Source organism: Alligator mississippiensis, chromosome 4 (genome assembly GCF_030867095.1).
Source record: "Alligator mississippiensis isolate rAllMis1 chromosome 4, rAllMis1, whole genome shotgun sequence".
Taxonomy (NCBI): domain Eukaryota; kingdom Metazoa; phylum Chordata; order Crocodylia; family Alligatoridae; genus Alligator; species Alligator mississippiensis.
The window spans coordinates 87600461-87625399 of NC_081827.1; the positions used below are offsets into that span (position 1 = coordinate 87600461).

The 24939-nt window shown below is 43.2% G+C and overlaps 1 protein-coding gene across 2 annotated transcripts in view; it reads right to left on the reverse strand.

Moving 5' to 3' along the window:
- Positions 1–24939, reverse strand: part of EEA1 (early endosome antigen 1) — a 124899-nt gene that overhangs the window by 86599 nt on the left and 13361 nt on the right. Inside the window, exons 2-3 of one of the 2 annotated variants that reach the window (XM_059726173.1) lie at positions 19760–19852; positions 2951–3078 (exon numbers count right to left, since the gene is read on the reverse strand). In XM_059726173.1, coding sequence (XP_059582156.1) covers positions 2951–3078; positions 19760–19852 — 221 coding nt within the window. The remainder of the gene's footprint in view (positions 1–2950; positions 3079–19759; positions 19853–24939) is intronic. The other variant, XM_059726174.1, reaches the window with a different exon arrangement.

Sequence of the window (24939 nt, forward strand, 5' to 3'; positions counted from 1 at the left end):
AGACCACTGTAACTAGACTGGTTCATGTTTACATCTTAAGATGACATCAAAAAACAAACAAATGGAAACATCTTCCCTGAGTAAATATTTCCTCAGACAGGCAAGATGTAGTTAAACAGTATTGGAATCTGGCCAGAACTACATAACAGATGCTCAGAGTATTGTGAACTGTACCATATGATCCTTAATTATTCAAAGCAGTGAAGAGCTGTTTCATATTTCACCCCAAAATGGTACATTTCAGCAGAGAAAATGTTATGAAAAACACTACCAAATACTTTCATATCACTGGAAAGAGGTGAAGACAGGAGGTTAGTATGTCAGTTCCTCTGTAATAGTTGTCTTTGATAGTGAGAACAGAAAAAGTTAACATAGATCGTTAATGAAATTAAAAAGACAAGCAAGCAATGTTCAAGGGACATATCTAGTTTAACAAATTACAGATTAACACAGTTGCGTGCATTTATCTTTAAAGTGTTCACTTTTTTAAAATTTTCTGTAAAACTCTGATCTAAAAATATGCAATGCTATCAAGAAACGCTGAAAATGCCACAACATCAGGAAAAATAGCCCATGTTTTATACAACAGGTCTCATCTAACTTCTTCCACTCACAGAATGATCTCAGCCTCCAACCTTGTTCAATTTCTTACTGTTCTTAACATGAAAGGTAAAGAGAAGCCAAGCTCATAAAGGATAATTGCCGAAGCCCTGAACAATTTATATTCCACCAGCTAAAAGCCTGTGTGGATGGGAAAGTTATATTGTAAAAACTATTTGTTTAAATTCATATGAAATTATGTGTTTAAACTCAGATGAAACTCAACAGGGACAACTGCAAAGTCCTGCGTGTGGGGTGGAATAACTGAATGCACAAAAAGACTAGGGAATAAATGGATAGACCGCCGAGAAGGACCCGTGGGTTAGAGTAGCCCATAAGCTGAATATGAGCCAACAGCGTGCTTCTGTTGCAAAGAAAAAGAAAGGGGAAAAAGGAAAAAAGCCAACAGCATACCGAGCTCTAGTAACAAGAATGTCGTTTGCAAATCAAGGGAAGTGATTCATTTTTTCTCTTCAGCACTAGTGGGGCCATACCCAGAGTACTATGTCCCATTTTGGGCCCCACACTTCAAGAAGGATGTGGGCAGATCAGAGAAAGCACAGAGCAACAAAAATGATTAGGGGCATGGAAAGCATGACTTATAAAGGAAGGCAGAAAGAACTAGGGTTGTTTACTCTGGGGAAGAGAAGGGAGGGGGGATTTCATAACTGTCTTCAAATACCTGAAGGGCAATTATAAAGAGGATGGAGATAGACTATTCTCTGTGGCCACAGGGGACAGGACAAAGAGCAAGTAAACTGAGGACATTTCAGTTGGAAATTAGGAGGAATTTTCTGACTATGATGGTGGTTAAAATCAAAGCAAGCTACCTAGAGAAGTTGTGGGAGCTCCATCCCTAGACATTTTGTCCAGGCCACAAACCCTGCTTGTTATGCCACTAACTGCATGAATATGCTATCCCCTCTTTGACCCAGTATGATCTAAATATCTCTTATGTGATTGCAAAAATGGAATCACCCCCACTCAATGAACCTATTCACAGTGTTTATACAAAGGTCACAAAGAACAATACCAGTTTATTGTACTTGAAAGCGAGCAGATTAACTCACTTTGCTCACTTTTCTTCCTTTCGAGCACACTCAAAGCTCAGATGTGATCTGGTTTGTATTCTGTGTTTTGTATCATCACATAAAATTCACTGCGTCCCAGTCCCTCAATTATGCAGCTCCACTAAAACAAGGAGTTGCTAAGGGCAGGATTTATCCTAAATACTCTTTATTACTGGTAATAATTAGAGGTTAAAGAGCCCAGCTCAACTCAGAGCATGTTGAATTAATAAGACTGTCACTAGAAAGTAAAACGAAAAGCATCTCCCACTCCTTTTACTTGAAAATTGGGAATACTGATAAGCAGATGAAAAACATGGAATTGCACAATGCCAGTTTTACAGATTCCCTTTAAGAAGTATAAACCCACACCTGAAAATTCACTTCTACCCAAAGACCTAATTCCTTCTGTTGCTGTTTGTTACTTCCCAGATATTAATTTAACAAAGAAAGGTTGTGCAGTCTGTACCTTTTCTATACTGGTATCACACTCTTCCAGGCTGTACATAGCTACATTCAGCTGCTTATATTGCCCCAAGTGTGCAACCAAGAGAATCATGCAAACCACAAAGTAGAAGCAATACAGGGTGCAATTTACAACAGCTCAATATATGCATTGACAAGGAAACAAAATGGAACAACTGGAATCCCACATCTCTCCCCCTCAAAGACAAAACATAAGCATGCAAATACAGTTTATGGGAATGTTCAAGCCACCCAAAAAGAGCTGCCCCAACAACTGTTGCAAAGAGCAGGTAAAAAAGCTACCTACCACATCAAACCTTTATCAAAACCAAATGCATCTTTTTAACCAAAAAGAAACAATTATTAAGAAGGTATCTCAGAACGAGTACAGAATTTCTGGAGGACAGATGGGGGAGAAATACCCAATAGCCTGTGATTAGGGTACTTACCCAGACAAGGTGCACCTAAACTGGCAAGGCCCTTCCCTGTTAACCCTCAACAGAAAGTAATATTCTGCAACCTCAAAAATAATGGAATTGTTTTCTGACCAGCCATACTGCTACTATCAGATAAGGCTGATGCAGGTAGAAAATGATAGACTAAACAACATTATTACATACAGTTGATTTTCATCAATTGCTAGGACAGTATGAGGCAACACAGTATTAATTAGTCTTTTACTTGCATTTAGAAAAGGGGCATCAAAATGTAAACAGTTCACTGGAAAATTAACTGTTCAAATTAATACAGGATTCAGCATAATTAGAGGCTATTTACCACTGACACACAAGTGTATATGCAAATGAATGCTGCTCCACCTTTTGGGTGATGGATGACCTTCTCCTCCATGGCTTGAATCGATGCCAGATTCATGAACTGCTTCATAATGCTTGAAGAGTTCTTCAGCAGATCCATGAGATTTCATACACAGAGGACAAATAAAGCCCTATTGGGGAGGAATAAAAGTTGTTTTTGGCTTTTCCCATACTACTCATTATAAGACTTTCACCAATACCATTTAACAGGACAAAATATTTAGGAGAGGGTGTTGACTCATGTGAAAACATATTTAAAAAAATATCCTAAAGACCTGCACAAACATTCTCTTCATTATTCAGTGCTGTTTTCCAAAAACAACTATACCATTTATAAATATTACTTCCTTAGCTAGAATATTTAATTCTAGTAAATTAAATATGAAAACTAAAATTTCATCACAAAGAACTCAGCCACTATTTCAAAGGGTTTGGGGTATAGCTATGTTAAAAAAAGAAAAAAAGGACTACATGGAAGTTCCTTTAAAGGAACAGATCCCTCTTCTAACAACTTTTTTTTAATTTTGAAAAACTGAGACCCTTAGAAAAGCCCACTCATGTTCATGATACCCATATCAAGCTCCTGCTTTTTATTCAAATACCTGATGGCTTGTAACACTAATAGCAAGGAAATAGAGAGGTATGGAATTACTTCTGGTTTTATATATATTGATGAAACCATAAGCAAGCCAGCTAGAGAACTACCTCATGCAAATTTATCTATTTTGTATAAATAAATTAGTACCACCCATTTAATCTCCAGAATACCTACAGCAGACATACAGTATTGCTTTTTACTTTGCCTGTACTCAATCTATCTAGGTTTGATTTATAATCAAGTTAAAGTGGTTGCCATGAAGTGCCCTTAAACAGTTTATAGATCTCCAGACTAGCCTTTAGCACAGTAACCACCTGTTTAACTAGAAGCCTATTAACTTGAGATTAAAGAATCTACAGTAGGCAAATCCTGTGTTTTGTATTTTTTGACACTATCACTTTGTATAAGTGAGATTAGAGGGCTCTGCCCTCATTATTCGTTCTTCACATGCATTGTGTTTCAAAACACCCACTCTTCAGTGATATACAGAGTACATCTACACTTGCCAATTTAAGGTGCTTTAGCCCAATTTAAGGCACATGAAGGGCGCATGTCTAATGTGCACATGCTTAATGAGCATTAAAAATGGTAACTTTAGGCTATTCATGCCTAAAATTGATACCTGCATAAAGCAGGTATCAAATTTAGGCTCAAATAGCTAACTTGCATTGGCAATGTGTGTCCACTGACTTGGGACTAACTTGAGTCCCAAGTTGGTCCACACACTCATGTTAAGGCACATTAGCTCATGCACGTGTAGACGCTCGCCTAAATTGCCTTAACATGCATTAGGCCAGGGGTGGGCAAAATGTGGCCCGCCATGCCAGTCGATCCAGTCCATGGGGATCCTAAAAAAATTTAGAAAATGAATATTGATCTGCCCCTGGCTGCCCATCACGTGGTCCTCAATGGCTTGCCAAAACTCAGTAAGCGGCCCTCCATCAGAAATAATTGCCTGCCCCTGCATTAGGCACATGAGCATTAAGTTTAGGCACACATAAAAAGCATGTGTACACACACCCATATTATCATAAGCTATAATTCTGTATTTCAGCCTTAACATTGCAAACGTCACTTGCAGAAGTTAGAATGTTCCTGCAAATCTTATTGATATGTTTTTACATATTTTTTGCTCCTTTTCATAACAAAATTAGCATCTACGCTCCATTTGCTATACCATATCACAGGATTAAAAACAGTCATGCTGACGACTATACATTATGCGCAGGCTCACAGGCTGTCATACAACAGTCCATGCACCTAATCTCGTCAGCCAGTGACAACTTCAGACTCTCTAACAACACAAAGAAGACCTAAGTGATGTTTCAACCTGCACCTGGCACAACATCCCAGGAACCACGCATCTCAGTTAAAGGATAACAACTGTTGATGGTTGACAAGTTTGTCTATCTAGGCAGCACGTTTTCCCATGCTGTCCACATAGACAACTAAGTCAATGCGAGACTAGCGAAAGCCAGCGTGACCTTCGGCAGTCTCAGTAAGTTGGTCTGAGACCACAGAGACATTAGAATGTCAACAAAACTGAAGGTTTACAAAGCCATCATTCTCCCAACCCTCCTATATGCCTGCAAAACCTGGATTGCCTACCAGCATCATACCAAGAAACTAAACCACTTCCACCTGTGCTGCCTGCAAAAACTACTAAAGATCAAGTGGCAGGACAAGATCCCAGACACTGAGGTGCTCAGATCAGCTCTCCCCAGTATTCATGCTCTACTGAAACTGGCGCAGCTAAGATGAGCCAGCCACCTTTTGAGAATGCCCGAAACGAACGGTGAACTGTCAAATGGAGTACACTTTCACAGTACAAAGAAGCAGTACAAGGACACTCTTTACTGACACCTTTAGAGTTTTCACATCGACCTGGAGTCGAGGGAGCAAATTGCTCGGGACCATCCATCCTGGAGGTCATCAATTCAGAATGGAGCACTGGCCTTCGAACAGCAACGCATAGCAGAAGCAACGAAGGAACATGGCCAGGAAAACGAAAACCTCCTATATCCAGTCCTCATCGCTCTCCTGCCCCTCCTGCAGCAGACTGTTCAAGGCAAAGATCAGGCTTATAAATCACCTGTTCAACATTCAAAAGTTCTCTTAAGATGTAATGCTTAAAAAATGCTAGTGTTGAGAAGATATTCAACTTGTTCATATCTAAACCTACACTTCCCATGAAGGGTATGTGTAGACATGCTGTGCGCTCTCTCTCTCTCCTTTCCTAATAATTGATTCATCTAAAGCATTAAGTGGTGTGTGAGTGTACTTTTCATTGCAGAACGGAAGAATGGATTCTGAAAAGGTCTTACCATGTGATGTTGATGCTGTGATAACAGAGTTGATAGCCACATAAAAGCAAAGAGTTCATTCTTTTGCTCTTAGCCTAGTCAACCAGATGCCTTTTACAGCAGTACAGAGTCATGTCAGGGACAACATACTGAAACAATGCAAAAGGAAGATTTAACTGCCACTTCCATTGTGCAGCACAATGCTCCAGGCTCCATCTCTCCCAAGAGTACCTAAATTCCAAATCTGAGATATTCTTTAGAATACTATGTTAGCATCTTGATTGTTAGCCACTTGATTATAGGAAATGGTTCAACTTTGAGAGAAGATATCAAATACAGACAGTAGCAACATAAAACAGATTTTCCAGTGAGGTCTGAGTTACTGAACTGCTGACCATGAAATAAACACAAAACTCTGTGGTACCCATATTAATTAGATTATTATGATATACATGTCGCATGCTGGCAAAATGCCGATGTTAAAACTATAATATTCATAATAAAGTTACTTAGGTAAGCCTCAGGGTCAAATTCTCAGCTGGGTCAAACTGGCATAGCTCCAATAAATGGCCCACTCTGCTTTGGGGAAGGAATTAAGTCAGCAAGATCTATTTTTTTTCGAATTGCTCCCATGCCAACACTTTGCAAGATACTCTTCAGAAGTTGAAGACTTGACTTGAGCTATATTAATTTACACTACCTGAGAATCTGCCTTTAGAACAGAGGTTAGAAATGCTCTCTAAATGGATTTGTACTTCAGCTGTAAACATTCAGCCTCTGATGCACCTTGGGAGCAATTTTTAAAATATATATTTTTAATTTAAGGTCAGAAGAAAACAGCTGGTTTGAGATCCTTACATGGGACGGTGAGGCGCTTACATAACTAAAGGGCTGATTTTTATAAAATTGGCACACTTACATTTTTTTTTTTTTTTGAGGGGAAAGTAGCCACATACTATGACATGCACTAACTTTTCCACACATACTACAGTTAGGAGTTGACATTTCATAAATTTTATCAAAATATTTATACAATATAGTAACAACTCCCAAAAGATAGCAGTGAAGAACTGAAACAGACTGAATACTTTTTACAAAGCTAACTAACAAAGCTTTGTTAAGTGCCACTTCCATTGTGCAGCACAATGCTCCAGGCTCCATCTCTCCCAAGCGTACCTAAATTCCAACTCTAAGATATTCTTTAGAATACTATGTTAGCATCTTGATTGTTAGCCACTTGATTATAGGATTATAGTTAACAAAGCTTTTTACAAAGCTAACTAACATAAAAGCTAACCTTTTATGCCTCTAAGCAATGGGGTGGGTTTGTAACACTTAGGCTAGGGACAAACATTACATATAAACCAGTTTATAGAAACCAATTTAAAGCTGTAACAGAACAGATGTTCAGTGCACATAGACCAGTTTGAAAATGGCTGAAACTGGTTTGAGATAAACCTGGTTGAATGTATTATCAGACCTAACTGATTTGGCTCAAACTGGTTTATGCAATGTCTGTCCCAGACCCCTTGCTAGTTTAAGATAAACCAGAGACCCCCAGCATCCCAGCATGCTCTCTGGGCTGGGCAGGGCTTTCTGCTCCATAGCAGGGCTGGCTGGCCCCTCCCCTCTGCTCCCTGGCTGCAGCTCAGCAAAGATTTGTAGGCACAGAGTGAATGCCTAGCTTCTCCCTGCTAAACAGGGATTATTGCCCCCTCACCTCTGCCTTACACAGACACCTCAGCATTAGCTGGCTGTGGTCTGTGCTATGCAAGAGGACAGGCAGACCAGCTTTTTGGAGCTAATCAACGGGTAGTTTACTGTCCTTCCTTGGAAGAGCTGTTTAAGAAGAGCTCCATTAGTTAATGGAGAGAGGCTTGGTTTTCCTACTGAGTTGATAAACACTGAGTTAAGGGTGATAAGCATTCTTTGCTGGGCTGCAAGGGGGGGGGGGGGGCGGCAGAATAATCAGAGCACCCTGCTAAGATCTGGCCACACACCCCTCAGCTGTGCCTTGTGAAAGCAAAAGGGAAGGCTGCTCTAGTGTCCTCCAGCTTGCAGTCTGAGCCACTGCAGGCATGTGCCTGCATTTCTGGGATATCTGTCTGGTTACAAAACTGATTTTAGCCTAGCCAGGTTAGACTAACCTGCAAAGACTGAATCAACACAGGCTCAGGTTTTTTAAATGTCTGTCCCTAGCCTTAATGGTAGAATTTCTGGTGAAAATCAGAAAAAGCATGCACCACTTCAGAAAAGCCAGTAGCCTGCCTGTGAGGATGCTAAGTTAGAATGAGGGACACCCCTTATTTGAGTCTCTTTTTCAACTAAATCAGGCATCTTTTAACCTACATCTCCTGCCAAGTGAGTACCCCACTCACAAAGCCATGGTTATTCTTAGATAGGTGTCTTGCCAGGCAACACATTTCAGGAAGTCTTGGTTTCATCCCAGTACAGAAAAGGACTTTTTTTTGGAAAGCTGAGGAGCTTTGTTGGAAATAGTTTTCCACCCAGTTCAACTTTTACTACCTAAAATGTCAGTAAACATAATAACGTAATAACAAATGTCAATAACCACAGAGGCTAATTTATCTGCCTTTGGAAGGGAATCTTACAACAAAAAATGATATCAATTCACCCTGTCTATATGTATAGCCAATTTTTTGCTAAGATTTACTTGCAGCCTTATTAATAAATCCTTCAATCAATAAATAAATATAATAATTGATCTACCTGAATTTCCTGGTGTCCTCTCACATAAAAGAGAAAGCATTTGAGGCAATTCAAATGTAAAATTAATTTAAGCTTAATAATTATATTTTTGTGCATCACTGATGGACAGCTTCCCTGCCACCACTGTCTGCCTACCCAGCACCCCACCACAGTTTGGCTGCACAGGCAGCACCTACCAGTATGGCCAGGGTGGGCCCCCAATGGCAGCAGTTGGGAAGCTGTAAGGGTAGCGCTTTGTGCCTGGTAAACGGTGTCGTGCTGCACCACCGCCACTGAGGAACATTGAGGAGGCTGCGCCCAGGTCAGTGCCTGGTGGCCCGGGGGACGCAGGTGATGGCGCTCAGGGCTGAGGGTGTGAGCCCATGCTGTGTGCACCACTGAGAGCCAGGTCTGACCTAGACACCACTCTCCAGCTGGTAGAAGGGGCCGCCGGGCAGGAGCTGATGCCCCAGCTGCATGCTCAGCTCAGTTCTGCCCCAGGCCAGAGAAGATGCACTCAAACCCCTTCCCTGCCCCCATCCCCCAATTTGGGTCTCTCTGCTTGGTGGGGCTCACAGCCAGGACGGTGCCGCCACAATCGGTGTGTGTGTGTCCCCATCTGAGCTCGGGGCCATTTCCCTCCCCCCAGTCTGACCTTTGCTTCTGGGCTGCCCCAAGCGAAACTCCAGCCCTGATGGCTGAGAAGGCGCAGCAGGATCACCCCCTGGCTGGGAGGAGAGTCTCTGAGAGTCCTGGGCTGTGCTGAGCCATGAGCAGGGGAGAAAAAAAAAAAAAAAAAAAAAAAAAAAATCGGACAGACCCCAGCTGGGGTCCCTGCAGGCCAGGGTGGGGGTTTAAACCCCTCCCCAGTCATACTCAGCTTGCCAGGGTCTGGGCATGCCCCCCCCTCAGCTGAGCTTCCCTGCAGCCTGAAGGGAAGGCATCGCTCACATTTGCACCCCACCCCCCCCAGCTTCTAGCCTGGGCCACTGCAGGCATGTGGCTGCATTTCCAGAACCAAAAGTGAATGCCTATTCATTTGCTTGTTGGTTCAATCTGCGCAGGTTAAACTAACCTGCAAATATTGAATCAATTCAGGCTCAGGCTTTTTGAATGTCTGTACTTAGCCTGAAACACCAGTTTCATGTCCACAGTTTCAGTTTTCATTCATTGCAGCTGACAAATAGCCTGCTGTTGCCTAAAAAAGCACATGCTTCAGAATCATTTAGCCTGTAAGGCAAAGATTGGCAACATACAGCCCCCAGGCCAGATTCAGCCCAGAAAGAGGTCGGATCCGACTCAGCCTGCGTTGCATGGAGGATCAGGTAGCATACAACCGCAAAGAGCTGCATACAGCTACATGGAGCTGCTCAGAACCCTGCAGAACCATGTGCCTGTGCTTACCTCACTGCAGAAGGGCCAGGTATCTACAAAAAGAATAAGCACAAGCAGCTTGAGCACCCTAGGTGGCAGAGATTTGCTTTGCGCAGGACACTAGGTCACAAGCTCTGGCGTAGGGCAGCAAAGTGTTGCCAATCCTTGTCCCTTGTTCTAAGGTGCCACTCTGGCCTACCTTCTGTCTGACTTCAGACTTACACAGCTAACCACTCATCTGAAATAGCACCTGTCTTACTTCTACAGTTACTCTTACTAAGCCCCTAATTTCACAGAAACACATATGTTACGAGCAAGTTGAAAACTGGGCTCAGAGAGAAGCCGTAATTTTTACCTAGAAAGCATCTTTATTCCCAAAAAGGGTTTTGTGAAAAACAATCCCATATTCACCTTTGCATGCAAGTCAAAGATTTCCATAACTGTCACTAACGAATGACCAGGAAAGCAGGTATGGTACACAAACATATCATCAAAACAAATTCTGATGTGGTCTGATCACAGACCACTGACACAGGTCACAGTTCCCTGTAAACATCTAGGACCTGATTATATTGAGGATCAATATAAGCAAGAGGACATGAATGCTTTTCAGAGCTGTAAGGTAAACAGTGTTTTTCCTGGATTTATTTTTTGAACACTAACCAAGGCAATTAATTGAATTCCCAGGAAGTTCTCCAGGATAGATTAAACTGCTTACCGAAGCATCCCAAGAGTGAGCTAACGTATGATCGTTTACTTCAAAAGGCTTATGTAGTGACCAAAAAACTGCACTGGACTTTAAGTTAAAAGTACAAGCAAATGAGGTTAGGGACTGACAGTGGATTCAAATCTATTCTTTGTACCAGTCAAAACACAACACACAAACTGATATGAAGGATAATGAAATGCGGATCTTCCTAGACAATACAGGTCCTGAAAGAAATGGTGTAAAAAACACTTTACTCAATATATCTGCACCTACTTTCATTCTTCATCTTATCCATTTACCTCTGACTACCAAAAAAAGAAAAAATAATCTTATGTTTTAGTCAAGTAGTAATGCAGACTCAACACAGCTTTACAAGGAAGAGCTGGAATCTCTTTTGGCATGCATATAAACTTAATCGTTAATTAAGATTTTCCTGTAGCTTTTGTATTACCGTTGATGAGACATGAGCCAGAAACAACTGAGCTTGAATTTTATCTGCCAGGTTCAATGTGCAAGACCTGCCAACTAGGAGAAAGTAAACTCTTTAACTTGTCGACAACTTATTAAGGAGTAAAAAAAGCAACAGAAACTTTGAACTATATAAAATTAGATATTAAGTAGCAGTTCTGTAAAACTGCATGCAAGTAGGAAATCTGCTTTTATCAGTCATAGATTCATAGATGATGATCTACTGAGGTCCCTTCCGACCCTAGCGAGTCCGACCCCCTGCATAAGCAGGAAAGAGTGCTGGGTCTAGATGACCCCAGCTAGATACTCATCTAACCTCCTCTTGAAGACCCCCAGGGTAGGGAAGAGCACCACCTCCCTTGGGAGCCCGTTCCAGACCTTGGCCACTCGAACTGTGAAGTTCTTTCTAATGTCCAATCTAAATCTGCTTTCTGCTAGCTTGTGGCCATTATTTCTTGTAACCCCCGGGGGCGCCTTGGTGAGTAAAGCCTCACCAATTCCCTTCTGTGCCCCTGTGATGAACTTATAGGCAGCCACAAGGTCGCCTCTCAACCTTCTCTTGGGGAGGCTGAAAAGGTCCAGTTTCTCTAGTCTCTCCTCGTAGGGCTTGGTCTGCAAGCCCTTAACCATACGAGTGGCCCTTCTCTGGACCCTCTCCAGGTTATCCGCATCCTTCTTGAAGTGTGGCGCCCAAAATTGCACGCAGTACTCCAACTGCGGTCTGACCAGTGCCCGATAGAGGGGAAGAATCACCTCCTTGGACCTATTTGTCATGCATCTGCTGATGCATGATAAAGTGCCATTGGCTTTTCTGATGGTTTCGTCACACTGCCAACTCATGTTCATCTTGGAGTCCACTAGGTCTCCAAGATCCCTTTCCACTTCCGTGCCACCCAGCAGGTCATTCCCTAGGCTGTAGGTGTCCTGGACATTTTTCCTCCCTAGGTGCAGCACTTTGCATTTCTCCTTGTTGAACTGCATTCTGTTGTTTTCTGCCCACGTGTCTAACCTGTCCAGGTCTGCTTGCAGCTGTTCCCTGCCCTCCGGCGTGTCCACCTCTCCCCACAGTTTTGTGTCATCTGCAAACTTGGACAGAGTACATTTGACTCCCTCGTCCAAGTCACTGATGAAGACATTAAAGAGTATCGGTCCAAGGACCAAGCCCTGCGGGACCCCACTGCCCACACCCTTCCAGGTCGAAACCGACCCATCTACCACGACTCTCTGGGTGCGACCCTCTAGCCAATTCGCCACCCACCCGACTGTGTAGTCATCCACGTCACAGCCTCTTAACTTGTTCACCAGTATGGGGTGGGATACCGTATCGAAGGCCTTCCTGAAGTCCAAGTATACGACATCCACCCCTCCTCCTGTGTCCAGGCGTTTCGTAACCTGGTCATAAAAAGAGACTAGATTGGTCAGGCACGATCTGCCTGCCACGAACCCGTGCTGGTTTCCCCTCAGCATAATTTGCCCTGCCCGGCTGTCACAAATGTGAGCCTTGATAATTTTTTCAAAGACTTTGCCTAGGATGGAGGTGACACTGACTGGCCTATAGTTGCCCAGGTCCTCCTTCCTCCCCTTCTTGAAAATGGGGACCACATTGGCCCTTTTCCAGTCCTCCGGGACTTGGCCCATGCGCCACGAGCGTTCAAATATTCCCACCAGTGGCTCTGCAATGATGTCGGCCAGTGCCTTCAGCACCCTCGGATGGAGCTCATCCAGGCCTGCCGACTTAAAGGCATCCAGTTCTTCCAAGTGACTCTGCACCATCTCAGGGTATGCATGGAAGTCTGGCGCCTTGCTGCTGCCTCTCTACAACCCCAGTGAGAGACTTGTCGTGCCCCTCGCTTAGGAACACTGAGGCAAAGAACTCATTGAGGAGTTCAGCCTTGTCCCCTCTGTCCGTCACCAACTGTTTCTGCCCATTTAGCAGGGGTCCTATTCCTCCCTGGGCCTTCCTTTTACTCCCTATATATCTAAAAAACAATTTCTTGTTGTCTTTTACTTGGGTTGCCATCCTCAGCTCCATGGTAGCTTTGGCCCGTCTAACTGCCTCCCTACAAGCACAAGCAGAGGAGGTATATTCATCTTTGGTGATCTCTCCCTGTTTCCACTTTTTATGTGCTCCCCTTTTGACCCTTAGGCTGCCCTGTATTTCTCTGGTCAGCCAGGGAAGCCTCCTGGCCCCTTTCCATCTTTTACCTCGCTCGGGGATCGTCTTGCTTTGTGCCCGAAGGATCGTTTCCTTAAGGCACAGCCACCCTTCTTGGGCTCCCATCACTTCAAAACTCCTACTCTGCAGTGTGTCCTTGACTAATCGCCTGAGTGCATTGAAATCAGCTTTCCTAAAGTCTAGCACTTTCACCCTACTAGTTACCTTACCCACTCGACGTCTTATGGTGAATTGTATTATTAGGTGATCACTGTCCCCCAGATGGCTACCGATTTGTAGGTCCCCTACCATGTCATCCCCCGTTGCCAATACCAGATCCAGTATGGCATTCCCCCTAGTGGGACCATCATCCACCATCTTTGAATGTGAAGGCTTGAGTTCCAGGCTACTATACACAATCACTGGAGTCCTGGTTGCTTTGTAAATGAAACAAATAAAGGGTCCCAAGGATGGAAGACACTTGCACTGTGACTGGAATGAATGGCACAGAGGCCTCAAGCTCACTAGCATAATAAAGCATGAGCTAGCAGGGCACCACCCTGTTCTAACTTATAGGAGACACCAGAACAGCATCCCCCAGTACCATACCACTGCCATAAGCAGCAGCAACAGCAAGGGACTGACATGCTCAATGCCTTTTTTACCTCAGTCTTCACAGGCAAAGTCAGCTCCCAGACTATTGCACCAGGCAGCACAGTTTGGGGAGGAGGTGAGCAGCCCTAAGTGTTGAAAGAACAGGTTAGGGACTATTTAGAAAAAGCTGGACATATACAACTCCATGGGGCCCAATGGGAGGCACCTGAGGATGCTGAGGGAGTTGGCTGATGAGAATGCAGAGCCATTGGACATCATCTTTGAAAACTTATGGCAATCAGGAGAAGTCCCGGATGATTGGAAAAAGGCAAACATAGTGCCCATATTTAAGAAAGGGAAGAAAGAGGATCCAGGGAACCACAGACCAGTCAGCCTCACCTCAGTCCCTAAAAAAAATCATGGAGCAGATCCTCAAGGAATCAATTTCTAAGAACTTGGAGAAAAAGGAACAGCCCGCAAGGATTCACCAGGGCCAAATCAGGCCACACCAACCTGATTGCTTTCTATGATGAAATGACTGGCTCTGTGGATGCAGGGAGACTGGCATATGTGGTGTACCTTGATTTTAGTAAGGCTTTTGATATGGTTTCCCACAACATTCTCTCAGGCAAGCTAAGGAAGTATGGGCTGGATGAATGGACTGTAAGGTGGACAGAAAACTGGCAGAAGCATCAGGCTCAAAGGGTTATAATCAATGGCTCAATATCTAGTTGGCAGCTGCTATCAAGTAGAGTGCCCTAAAGGTCGGTTCCAGGACCAGTTGTGTTTAATGTCTTCATCAATGACCTGGAAGATGGCATAGAGAACACCCTCAGCAAGTCTCCAGATGACACCAAGTGGGGGGGAGTAGCAGATATGCTGGAGGGTAGGGCTAGGATTGAGAGTGACTTAGACAAAGAGGAGACTTGGGCCAAAAGAAACCTCATGAGGTTCAACAAGGATGAGTGCAAAGTCCTGCACTTACGACGGAACAATCCCACATACCAGTACAGACTGGGGACTGGCTGGCTGGGCAACAAAAATGATCAGGAGGCTGGGGCACATGACTTGTGAAGAAGGACCGAGGGAACTGAGCTTATTTAGTCTACAGAACAGAAGACAAAGGGAGGATTTAATAACAGCCTTCCACTACCTGAAGAGGGCGGGGGTCGAAAGAGGATGGAGCTAGACTGTTCTCGCTGGTAGCAGATGACAGAACAAGGAGCAACAGTCTCAAGTGGCAGCATGGGAAGTTTATGTCAGATACTAGGAAGAATTTTCTCACTAGGAGGGTAGTAAAACACTGAAACAGTTTATCCAGAGAGGTGGTAGAAGCTCCATCCTTGGATGCTTTCAAAACCTGGCTAGACAAAGCTTTGGCTGGGGTGATCTAGTTGGGGATGGTGCTGCTTTGAGGAGGAGGTCAGACTACATGACCTCCTAAGGTCCTTTCCAACCCTAAATTTCTATGATTCTATGACTGAGTCTCTGGGGCAGGTAAGACTCCCAACCTCACCTACAACCCCCCTGCCCCATGCTCAGCACCTCCGCCTCTCAGACAGGATTTTGTCCAGACAGGGTTCTGCTTCACCCTATTTAAGCATAACGATAAAATTATTGTTATTTCTTGCAGTAAGGACAGTCACAATTCTAATATAATAGAGTGCTTGGTCCATCTGTCTCTCTGTCTGTAACGCTCTTGGAGCATTCTGATTGCTTACTGAAAGACCCGCCCCCTGCCCCCCCCCCCAGAGGTGGCAGAGCGCTACCGTGACAGCAGGGATGGAGCAGAGGAGTGAGGCTGCACTGCTGGCCTCACCCCCTCCCCCCCGGCAGCAGTGGTGCAGGGTGCTGGCAGAGGGGAATGGAAGGGACTGCGGGGCAAGTTTAAGCCCCTCCCCCCCCACTCCTGGGAGGTGGCAGCAGCGGTGGGGGCAAGGGGGATTAAGGCTAGGGCTAACAAGCTTCCCCCCCACCTCCATCCCCCTGGTCATTGTTGATGGGCAATTTGCTAGTCTGCTAATAAAAGGCAACATTTGGTGCTAATCAACTATTAGGAGCCTAATATCAAAGTTGTATGGTTCACAAAACTTAGCCAGATCTTCTCAACTATAAGCCAGATGGCACTGCATCTTGAAAGAAGGATCAAGAGGATCTTCAAGCAATCCCTACAGTTCCTATTTGCGTGCCTTGCTATCATGTTATATCACAATACCCAGACTCCTCATTTCCCACATTCCAGAATGCCCATCCTGCCTGCTGCAGGTGGTGCCCACTCTGCCTGGTCCAGGGTACACATGTAGCCCAGGTCTCAAAGCAGGCACTGCCTGCAACAGTCCCAGACACACCAGAGCAGGCACTAGATCTGGCATGGTGTGAAGTGTGAAGAAAGAAGATGAGGAGGTTGTCAATGAGTCCAGTCTGGCCAGCAGGGCCAGCCCCATGCCATTCATCCAGCCCATGGACTGGTCCCAGGCCACCCACTTGGCCCACAGGCCAAAAACAACCCAGCACAGGTCAGAGGCAAACAGACACTATGGCCCATCAACCACCACCACCCCATGGTAGAAGCCCCCACTGCCATGTCCACAAGTCATATCCGGTCTGCAGGCTATAGCCAACCCCAGCTCTAGACTCATTGGTCTATGATGTAAAATAGGTCCACCTGTGTATTAAAACAGCATGCCATCCTTAACCCTAGTCCAACTTCCACTCCTTTCCAATAAGCTGCTGATACGGCTATAGTTCTTTTTTTTTTTTTCTTACCCAAGTGTCAGCCATTTCGCCATATGTCCCCCCCACATACACATTTAAGATAGAATGACTTGATCGACAGAGGATTGATCCATTCAAGTCCAAAAGTTTACCTACCATAAAAGCTACTTAACTAAGTCGTCTTGTAAATTATTGGGAGACAAAAATAACTTCAGAGCTTTATCAGATGCTATTTATCCTTGCAGTTTTGCCAATATAGCTGAGGTGCCTTAGTAAAACATTTAAAAATAGAATTAAAAGATTTTAAAGATTCCTATTTTCCTCCATGTTTTCCTCCCTGTTCCATAACTCCAAAATAAATTAGCTATACCTAAAAAACCAAACGGACATTTAAAAGTCTCTTAAAAAGGTTAATTAATTAATTAATTAATTACATTATGAAATTTACACTGCATCAGTGATTTAGCAAAATCTTATGCTTTAGGTTCACTATTGTGACAAATACAAAAGTATATCAAGTATAAATATTGAATTTCAAAGGAAAATAAATCAGGCAAAAACTGTTCCAAAAACATGTAAATATAAATCACCAATATCAGACAGTCCACCTGAGAGAGAGCTGCAAACCAGAAAGATAGAGACAGAGCACCCATGAAATACATGTTTACTAAATTTACCATCTTTCAAGCATGCATAAAAAAAAATAATGGTTTTGTTTTTTAAGCATCAAGAAAAAGTGGAATAGGCTGGCACCCAAGCATCCAGAAAGGAAACGTTTTTAATTTATGTTAAGCAACCCATTACCAAGCCACTGTAACAAATAAACAAGACCCATATTAACTGTAGGCAGGTCACGAAGCTCCTGTCGTCTTGTTTCTGTCCCAAAATGTTCATTTTGGTAATGTTCAGACAGATCAGTAGGTGTTACATACATTCCCATACAAAGTGGACAGATGAAGCCCTGTGAAATGTACATTTGGGTTTTTTTTAATCTAAAACTAACAATGGAAAGAGTAAGAACAGGTAAGGTGTCAATTGGTGGATTTAAAAATTCTTACAAAGCAAAGAAGGCTGGAGGCTGTATCTTTTTTTTTTTTTTTTACAAAGTTTTGTAAGACAATTTCACAGATCATGAGATCATAATAGAAAAGGCAAACAAAAGCATGATTAGAAATGTGAAAATAAACCAATTTATCTTAGACTAAGTTTGAATATGCTGAACATGCTGCCATAGGATTGTTAACTGTTTTCACCAGTTTTGAAAGGTTTTTGGTACTGCTCTGTAGTACAAAGGGACACTTTGCATACAAGCAATCACAATTTATCCATTACGAAGTATCATGTAAAAATCCAACATGTTTTATAAGTTTTTCAGAACTTTCATAAAACACAAAGAAATGCACTGTAAAAGAGCAAGAATTCTGCTGTACACAAGCGAGCAAACCCAATTCAACATTTGCAGAAAACTGTCTAGCGTTCAAATTGGGCACTGACAGATATAGGGGAAAAAAACCTTCGAAACAGTGCTTTACCGGAAGAGAAAGCACATTAGTTTGACACAGCTCCCCAGTGTCTGTATAGACCATGTGCTTCAGCAGGGCTGTTTGGTGCTTTTATTTAACAGCTGATTCAATTTAACAGTCTTACATCTCACATTTTCATCTAACACATGGGGCAATAACAAAAGTATTTTTAGATGAGCATATCACATGACTAACTGAAAAACTGATTTTATTCTCTCTATGTAGGGTTTTCAAATCACAGTGTAGTCCACTGGGAAAAATGATGCAGTACTTCAGAAGGTAGACAGGTGCACCTTAGAGTAAGGGTTGACGAGTTCTAGCCCAGGGGCCACATCCAGTCTGTAGGATATGAGACTTCAGTGGCATTCAGCAGTGGGTGGCTGTCCCCATGCTGCCATGGGGAAAAGTGCCCATGGCAGCTAGGTTCTGGCACCCACCATTCTCTGACATGAATTGGGTCATTCCAGCCTGAAGCCTAAAAAAGTTGCTAAGCACTGCCTGGGTAGTTCCAAGAAACTCAGCACCTTCGGCTGAAGTTTACCAGAGAAATGAATTATTTGGACAGGTGGATTTGACATGAATTCTATCTCCAACAAAAATATGGCAACACAAACAAACAGAGCTGTATCCTCAAGCATGAGCTCCACCTCCAACAAAAAGAGGGCTTTGAGCAGGGATTTTAACTCAAAAAATTCCAATCAGTTCAATTAAAATATCCCTCCTTCATCTTTCTATCCTCTCTAGCCCAGCCCTACTATTTATGGAAGGATCATAGTCTCTAAGCAAATACCCAGATCTTCTGCAGGGCCAAACATATTTTCTTACTTCCCAGCACTTTAAAGTGTTCTAGGCTGGAAAACCACCAAACAAACCAGCCTAGATAGAACAGAATAAATAGGGACTCCCAGTTCTACAGAACAGTAGGTAGAAGACAGACATCCTTCAAATGGGTCTGGGTAGCTGCTCACAAAGTAGTTGTAGAAAAGGTTCTTAAGCCAGTTACATAGCAGAGAGAGGACCACCATACCTGTTAAGATAAAATGTTATAAATACTTAAATATCAGAGGTTCAAATAGTGTTAGATATTTCAGTATAAGAGAACAATGCTTTACCTGCAGCAATTAAAATGACCACTGCACTTTGTTTCAGATCCTCAGGGGAGCTTCAATTAGTACCATTTGCCACTGTGCAACCAATAACCAAATTAATCAATTTATGCAAGCAACTTGTAAGACAGCTAACGAGAAGTTTTATGACAGGTATCAAGAGAAAGTAATGCACAAACCTTATGCTTGAGGAGATTTTTTCTGATGAGCCTTTGAAGCAACTGACAAAATAGCAATGCAAACACACACCACACTAAAATTTCTTTGTATACTGCAATTTGCAGGTCATTCGGGATGCCAAGTGTAAAAATCACTGATGTACAATTATTGACAGATATTCTTGCTCATACTTCATTGCATACAAGCTGAACATGAAATGAACATGTACAGAATCAGCACAAAGAAATCTTCTCTTAACCCACACACATGTATTTGCCAATGTACACAAGGATCATTTAGTTAAGGTCCCTGAATCATCTCCCTAAAGCTTCAACAAAATGAGGTTGATCAGATCCCAAGTTTAAGACTCTATTTCCATGAACCACTATCCTATAGTACCTCTGACGAGCTTTCATTGTTCACATCCACTGCATTTCCAGGTGTTGCAGAAGAATCCGAATCTGAGCTCTGGGATCCAACTCTGCCTGGAGTCTGAAAAAGAAAAGATTTTTAAAAAATATTAAATCCTCTCTGAAGTCTGCTATAAATTAAAACTACCCATTTGCACAAGAATTTTACAACAGTTGCATCAATCCACTGAACAATTCAACAAGCAATCCATAAATTGTCAATGCAGTAACAGTCCATAAAAACTTATTGCTAAATTCTCAAAACATCATGAGTGATGACTATTAACAAACCCCTATTTAATTTCATTTGCAGCAATTTAGCACAAAAAGAATTAAGCCAAGCTGTGCTTGTTATTTAAAAATACAATTAAAAAACCATACTCAAATATAAGACAACCCCAGATATCACATGACCCCCCAATAATTAGATTCTGTATATGGAAAAAATTATAAATTTATTTTAATTTTCCAGGGATAGAATCTAATTATTGAAGCTTTACCTTGAATTTGTCCCCCTCCTGCTGCTACAGCAGCGAAAATAAATCAAGGGGTTTCGTACACACACGCGCACTCACACACAAAAGTGCTGCTTAAAGGCAGGTGGGGGGTGGTGGTACAAACTGCATGCTATTAGTGCAAGATCAAAAGGCTCACGATTTACCACATAGTTCACCGGGCTGGGCGCCAGCAGAGTCAACAGCGCTACAAGCAGTATGATCCTATAGATTACCACTGCTCATAGATTTATAGATGCTAGGGTCGGAAGGAACCTCAACAGATCATTGAGTCCAACCCCCTGCCTAAGCAGGAAAGTGTGCTGTGGTCACATGACCCCAGGCAGGTGCCTATCCTTCAAATAAAGAGAACTGAATCTGCATTCTCTTCCTGGATTTTATAGCTATGAAATCATAATTTCATTAGGAAGAGAGAAAAGATTAAGTGAAGCCAAAACATGTGGGAAGAGGAGGAGAAAGTCTTGGCACAAATAAGAACATTTAATTTCAGCACCCATTAATGAAAATAACTCATCACAGAATGGAATCACCAACGGCTTGCCTGACCAAGGCGCACACGCTCCTGGAGGCCCCAGAGACAGAACCCAATCTACACCTCCTTGGATGCTGCTCACAGGGGCAGGAAAAAGGAAAAAAACAGACTAAAAAAAAAAAAAAAAAAAAAATCAATTGGGCACTTCCAAGGTCAAGGGCTTTGCTCTTCTTTCCCTTGTTTCCACAGTAAGTTTTCCAAACAAAACTTAAGGCTCAAGTTTCCAAATGCTACCTTGAAAGCCTGATGAAAATAAAGCTCCCCAAGATTGTATACAAATAGCTGAGGAGCGACCTGCGCATTCCAGATTGATACCACTATGTCTGTCTATTTCAAATGATACCAAGATAAACTGTTAGGATGTAAGTTATGTCTTCAAACTCTTGTAGCGATACAAGTGTAGCAATACCACTGTGACTTTAATCCTGTTTCATTCATGGTTAAAATCAGCTAAATTGCTGTAAAATTGTACCAAGACAAAAGCAGGCAGATTAGAATAGTTGACGTGTCCTCCTAAGCAGTTCAGCCTTCCATTTAAAAGGCAGCTAAAAGATAGCTGCTTTTGTCCACAGCCCCAGTTTAATCCTACCAAGGTGGGAACATACAGCTTTTAAAAATCAAGAAGCAGTTCTTATAACTGTGTAGAGATCAATACCCTTTTTTCAATCATATAGTTTGCCCTTTTGATTTATTCATATAATCCATATAATTCATACAATCTTCAACCAAAAAAAGCTGAAAGTAAGTCAACCTATATTTATACTTCATACTAATCAAAATGCATTGCATCAAATACATATTTATTTAGTATTTCTGAAATAGTTAAAAACAGTCCTCTCAAAAGAAGTTGCACACACTCAAACTCCTTCAGGACACTTATAAAATAATGCCGAAAGGAAATCAGAACAAGCTTCAACCAAAACTAAACGTTCCTCACTAACGTAGATATGTGCTGCTGGGGATGGGAGGAGGTGGGCCAGGTCTGAACCGGCCAGCAGAAGTAGCAGCAGAGCCATGTGCCACTTGGGATAGAACGAGCCCAGCCGGAGCAGCAGGGGCTCAGCTGCATTTTCCTCCTGCCTGCACCAGTCAGTCCCAAGCGGCGCACGGCTCCACCGCCGCTTTTGCTGGTTGGTGCCAACCTGGCCGGCCTCCTCCAGTCCCCAGCACCACACGGGAATCCGGCTTCAGCTTCATGCTGCTCCTGATGGGACCTGCCTGGTTCAGCACCAGCCAGCAGAGGCAGCAGCAAAGCTGTGTGCCGCTCTGGCCTGACCAGCGCAGGTAGGGGGAAAGTGCAGCTGAGTCCCCTACTGCTCCAGCTGGGCTCATCCTGTCCCGAGCGGCACACAGCTACTCCTCTTCCCACACACGCTGTGTCGGCAACGTCAAGCTGACACGGTGTGTGTGGGAACCTTGTCCCTTCCCCAGCCCTTCAGCAGCCATTAGGAAGCTGCTGAGGGGCTGGGGGAGGGACTAGGGGTGGGAAGTAAACAGTGTTTACTTTCGTTTCCCATCGCAGCACCACGGGCCCCAGAAAATGCCTTGGCAGGCCGCATGGCAGCCCACGGGCCATATCTTGGACAAGCCTGGTCTACATTATACCACAGACATACCTATAGATATGGTAAACATTATTATACTGTACACACTTATAGAAGCCCAAGCAATGAATCATTCCCATCTACACTGTTCAGAGAATCTCTAATCAGTGATGTTTACTGAAATTCACTGCAGATATATTACATTTATTTCAATATAATGCATGAAAGCCAGGGTGGTGAATGTTGGTTAATATGAAGAACAAGAGATGGGGATCAATGAAAGAACTCAGCTCTCAACACACTTTTGACAAAAATCACAGCCTTTCCATAAATGAGTTTTCTATGCCAGTAAAACAAGAATGATTTTTCTCCTTTGCATTATCTTGACTGATGTAGGTGCTACAGAAGGCAAGAGAAAGCATATTTTGCTCAGTGTGTATAGATAGCATCACCTCACAAAGGATCCACCTGCTAATTAGCACCCCCCGACTCATGACTGGAACCAGGTGTTCTTGTCACAAGTCCTGGGATCCCCAAAAATGTATATGCAAATGAGGTGCAAGGCAACTTGGTCCAGCTCCACCTCATGCAGGGTGAGGTCACAATAATCATATGCAACATGCTGCAAGAGGGGAAGACAGAGGGATTCCAGGTGAACAGTTTGGGGGCCTGTGTCATGATATTTACCAGACATTTAAGATTGGTGAAGACACAGTAATCATTGGAAATGGAAAAGGCACAGCTCAGCTGTGGGAGTAAAGAGAAAATCAAAATGTATGCAGTGTAGCGGCTCACCAAGACTTAAAAAGAGTTGGCACTGAGGAAGACAATGGGCGCTCCATGCAATGGGCACTACCATCTTTCATATTCAGATGAGCTGCACCAACCTATCCCTGTGGTAGCAAGCATGGCGCAGATCAAGTGTAGAGGGCATCTGAATCCCAGAACCTTTGGCCTTGGGCCTGAACGTAGGATGCCTCCCAATGGATTTCGGAGCATATGAAGTCCTAGGGTGAGAGTCTGAGATGGAGGAAGCTTGCCAGTTGTAGCGCCATACATGCTATTTAGAACTATTGAGTTCTGCCTGCTCAATCAATATGGCTTTTGGAACAACTGAGTTCTGGTATGCTTTGGAGCTGATTTGGCTCATGTGACCTGGAACACGATTTTTTTTTTTTAAGCAAGAATTTTTGGCACCAAGGGGAGGGTGTCAGGGCTGACAATTTGGGCCACATGTTTTATAGTCAAGTTGAGCATTGGCTGCATCAGTGACAATGCGTAGGGGGTGCACAGAGGCACACGTGCACCCCCGACAGGCTGCACTCCCCACTTCGGCGATGGGCAGGGGAGGCAGGCGGGAGTGCTGGTTCCCGCCCTGCAAGCACTGGCCAGGGAGTGAGAGCGCCAGATAAAGGGCCACGGCCACTTTCAGGACCGCCACGGCCACTTCCCAGTCGGCGCAAAGGGCTGCGGCCACTTTCAGGACTGCCACGGCCACTTCCTGGTAGACGCAGTAAGTGGCACCAGTCGCCCATGGGCTGAATTTAATCAGCTTCAGTTGATTACTGAGCACATGCTGCTTTTGGCAGCAGTTTAACAATAGACAATGTAGTTAATGAAATTAATGAGGTTTACTTGTATGCAATAATAAGGGGCTTTTTTCCCCTATGCATTTTGTGGGGGAAAAACCTCATCTTGTATTTGAGTAAATACAGTAAGTTAAGGTATTCAACAAGAAAAGCCCAGAAACTAAAGTTGAGATTAACAAGACAGTTAAATAAATATTATTAAACTGTCTTCAGACTATACACTTGATAGCTTAACTCAACAAGGTGTTAAAATGCCTCTTATCTGGTGGATTATTTTGTAAAAAAAGCCAACAAAATGCCCCAACATGACGCAATACAAATGAACACCAACAAATTATTTTTTGTAATTTGGAAGGCAAAGTCTGCTTTGTACATCAAGGCCACTGATAGACATGGAACTCCCCCCCGAAAAAAAACAGCGCTTTACCAGAAGCGGACGTGCGTTAGTTTGACCCAGCTCCTCAGCATCTGTACAGACTGCGTGCTTCAGCAGGCTTTTTGCCACCTATCTAAAGCTGATTTAATCAGCTACTAGATAAAAGCACCAAAAAGGCCTGTTGAAGTGCCCAGTCTAAACAGAAGTTGGGTGAGCCAGGTCAAACTAATGCAATGCCTCTCCTGGACAAGCACTGCACTTGGCGCAGGGGTGCACCGAGCTGAAAGTAAAGTGCTGTTTTAGTTTTTTCTTCACATCTGTAAGCAGCCCAAGTTTCCAATTAATGTTAGACAAGGTTATTCAAAAAGGAAGCCTATAAAATGAATCCCCTGTTGGAAGCAAAATGCAAATATGCTATTTACAGATTACAAATTCAAAACTGTAAGCAAATTAAGTACATTTTAATTCATTCGGAATCTAAAAATCCCAGTTATTAACCTCATTGCATTCAGCCAACTTTTCATCAAGAAATTCATTTTCGCTTTTCTTATCCATTTCAAAAGTTCTAATGCTTAATCAGAGTCAAAAGTAGACAATATTTATGCTGCTTCCT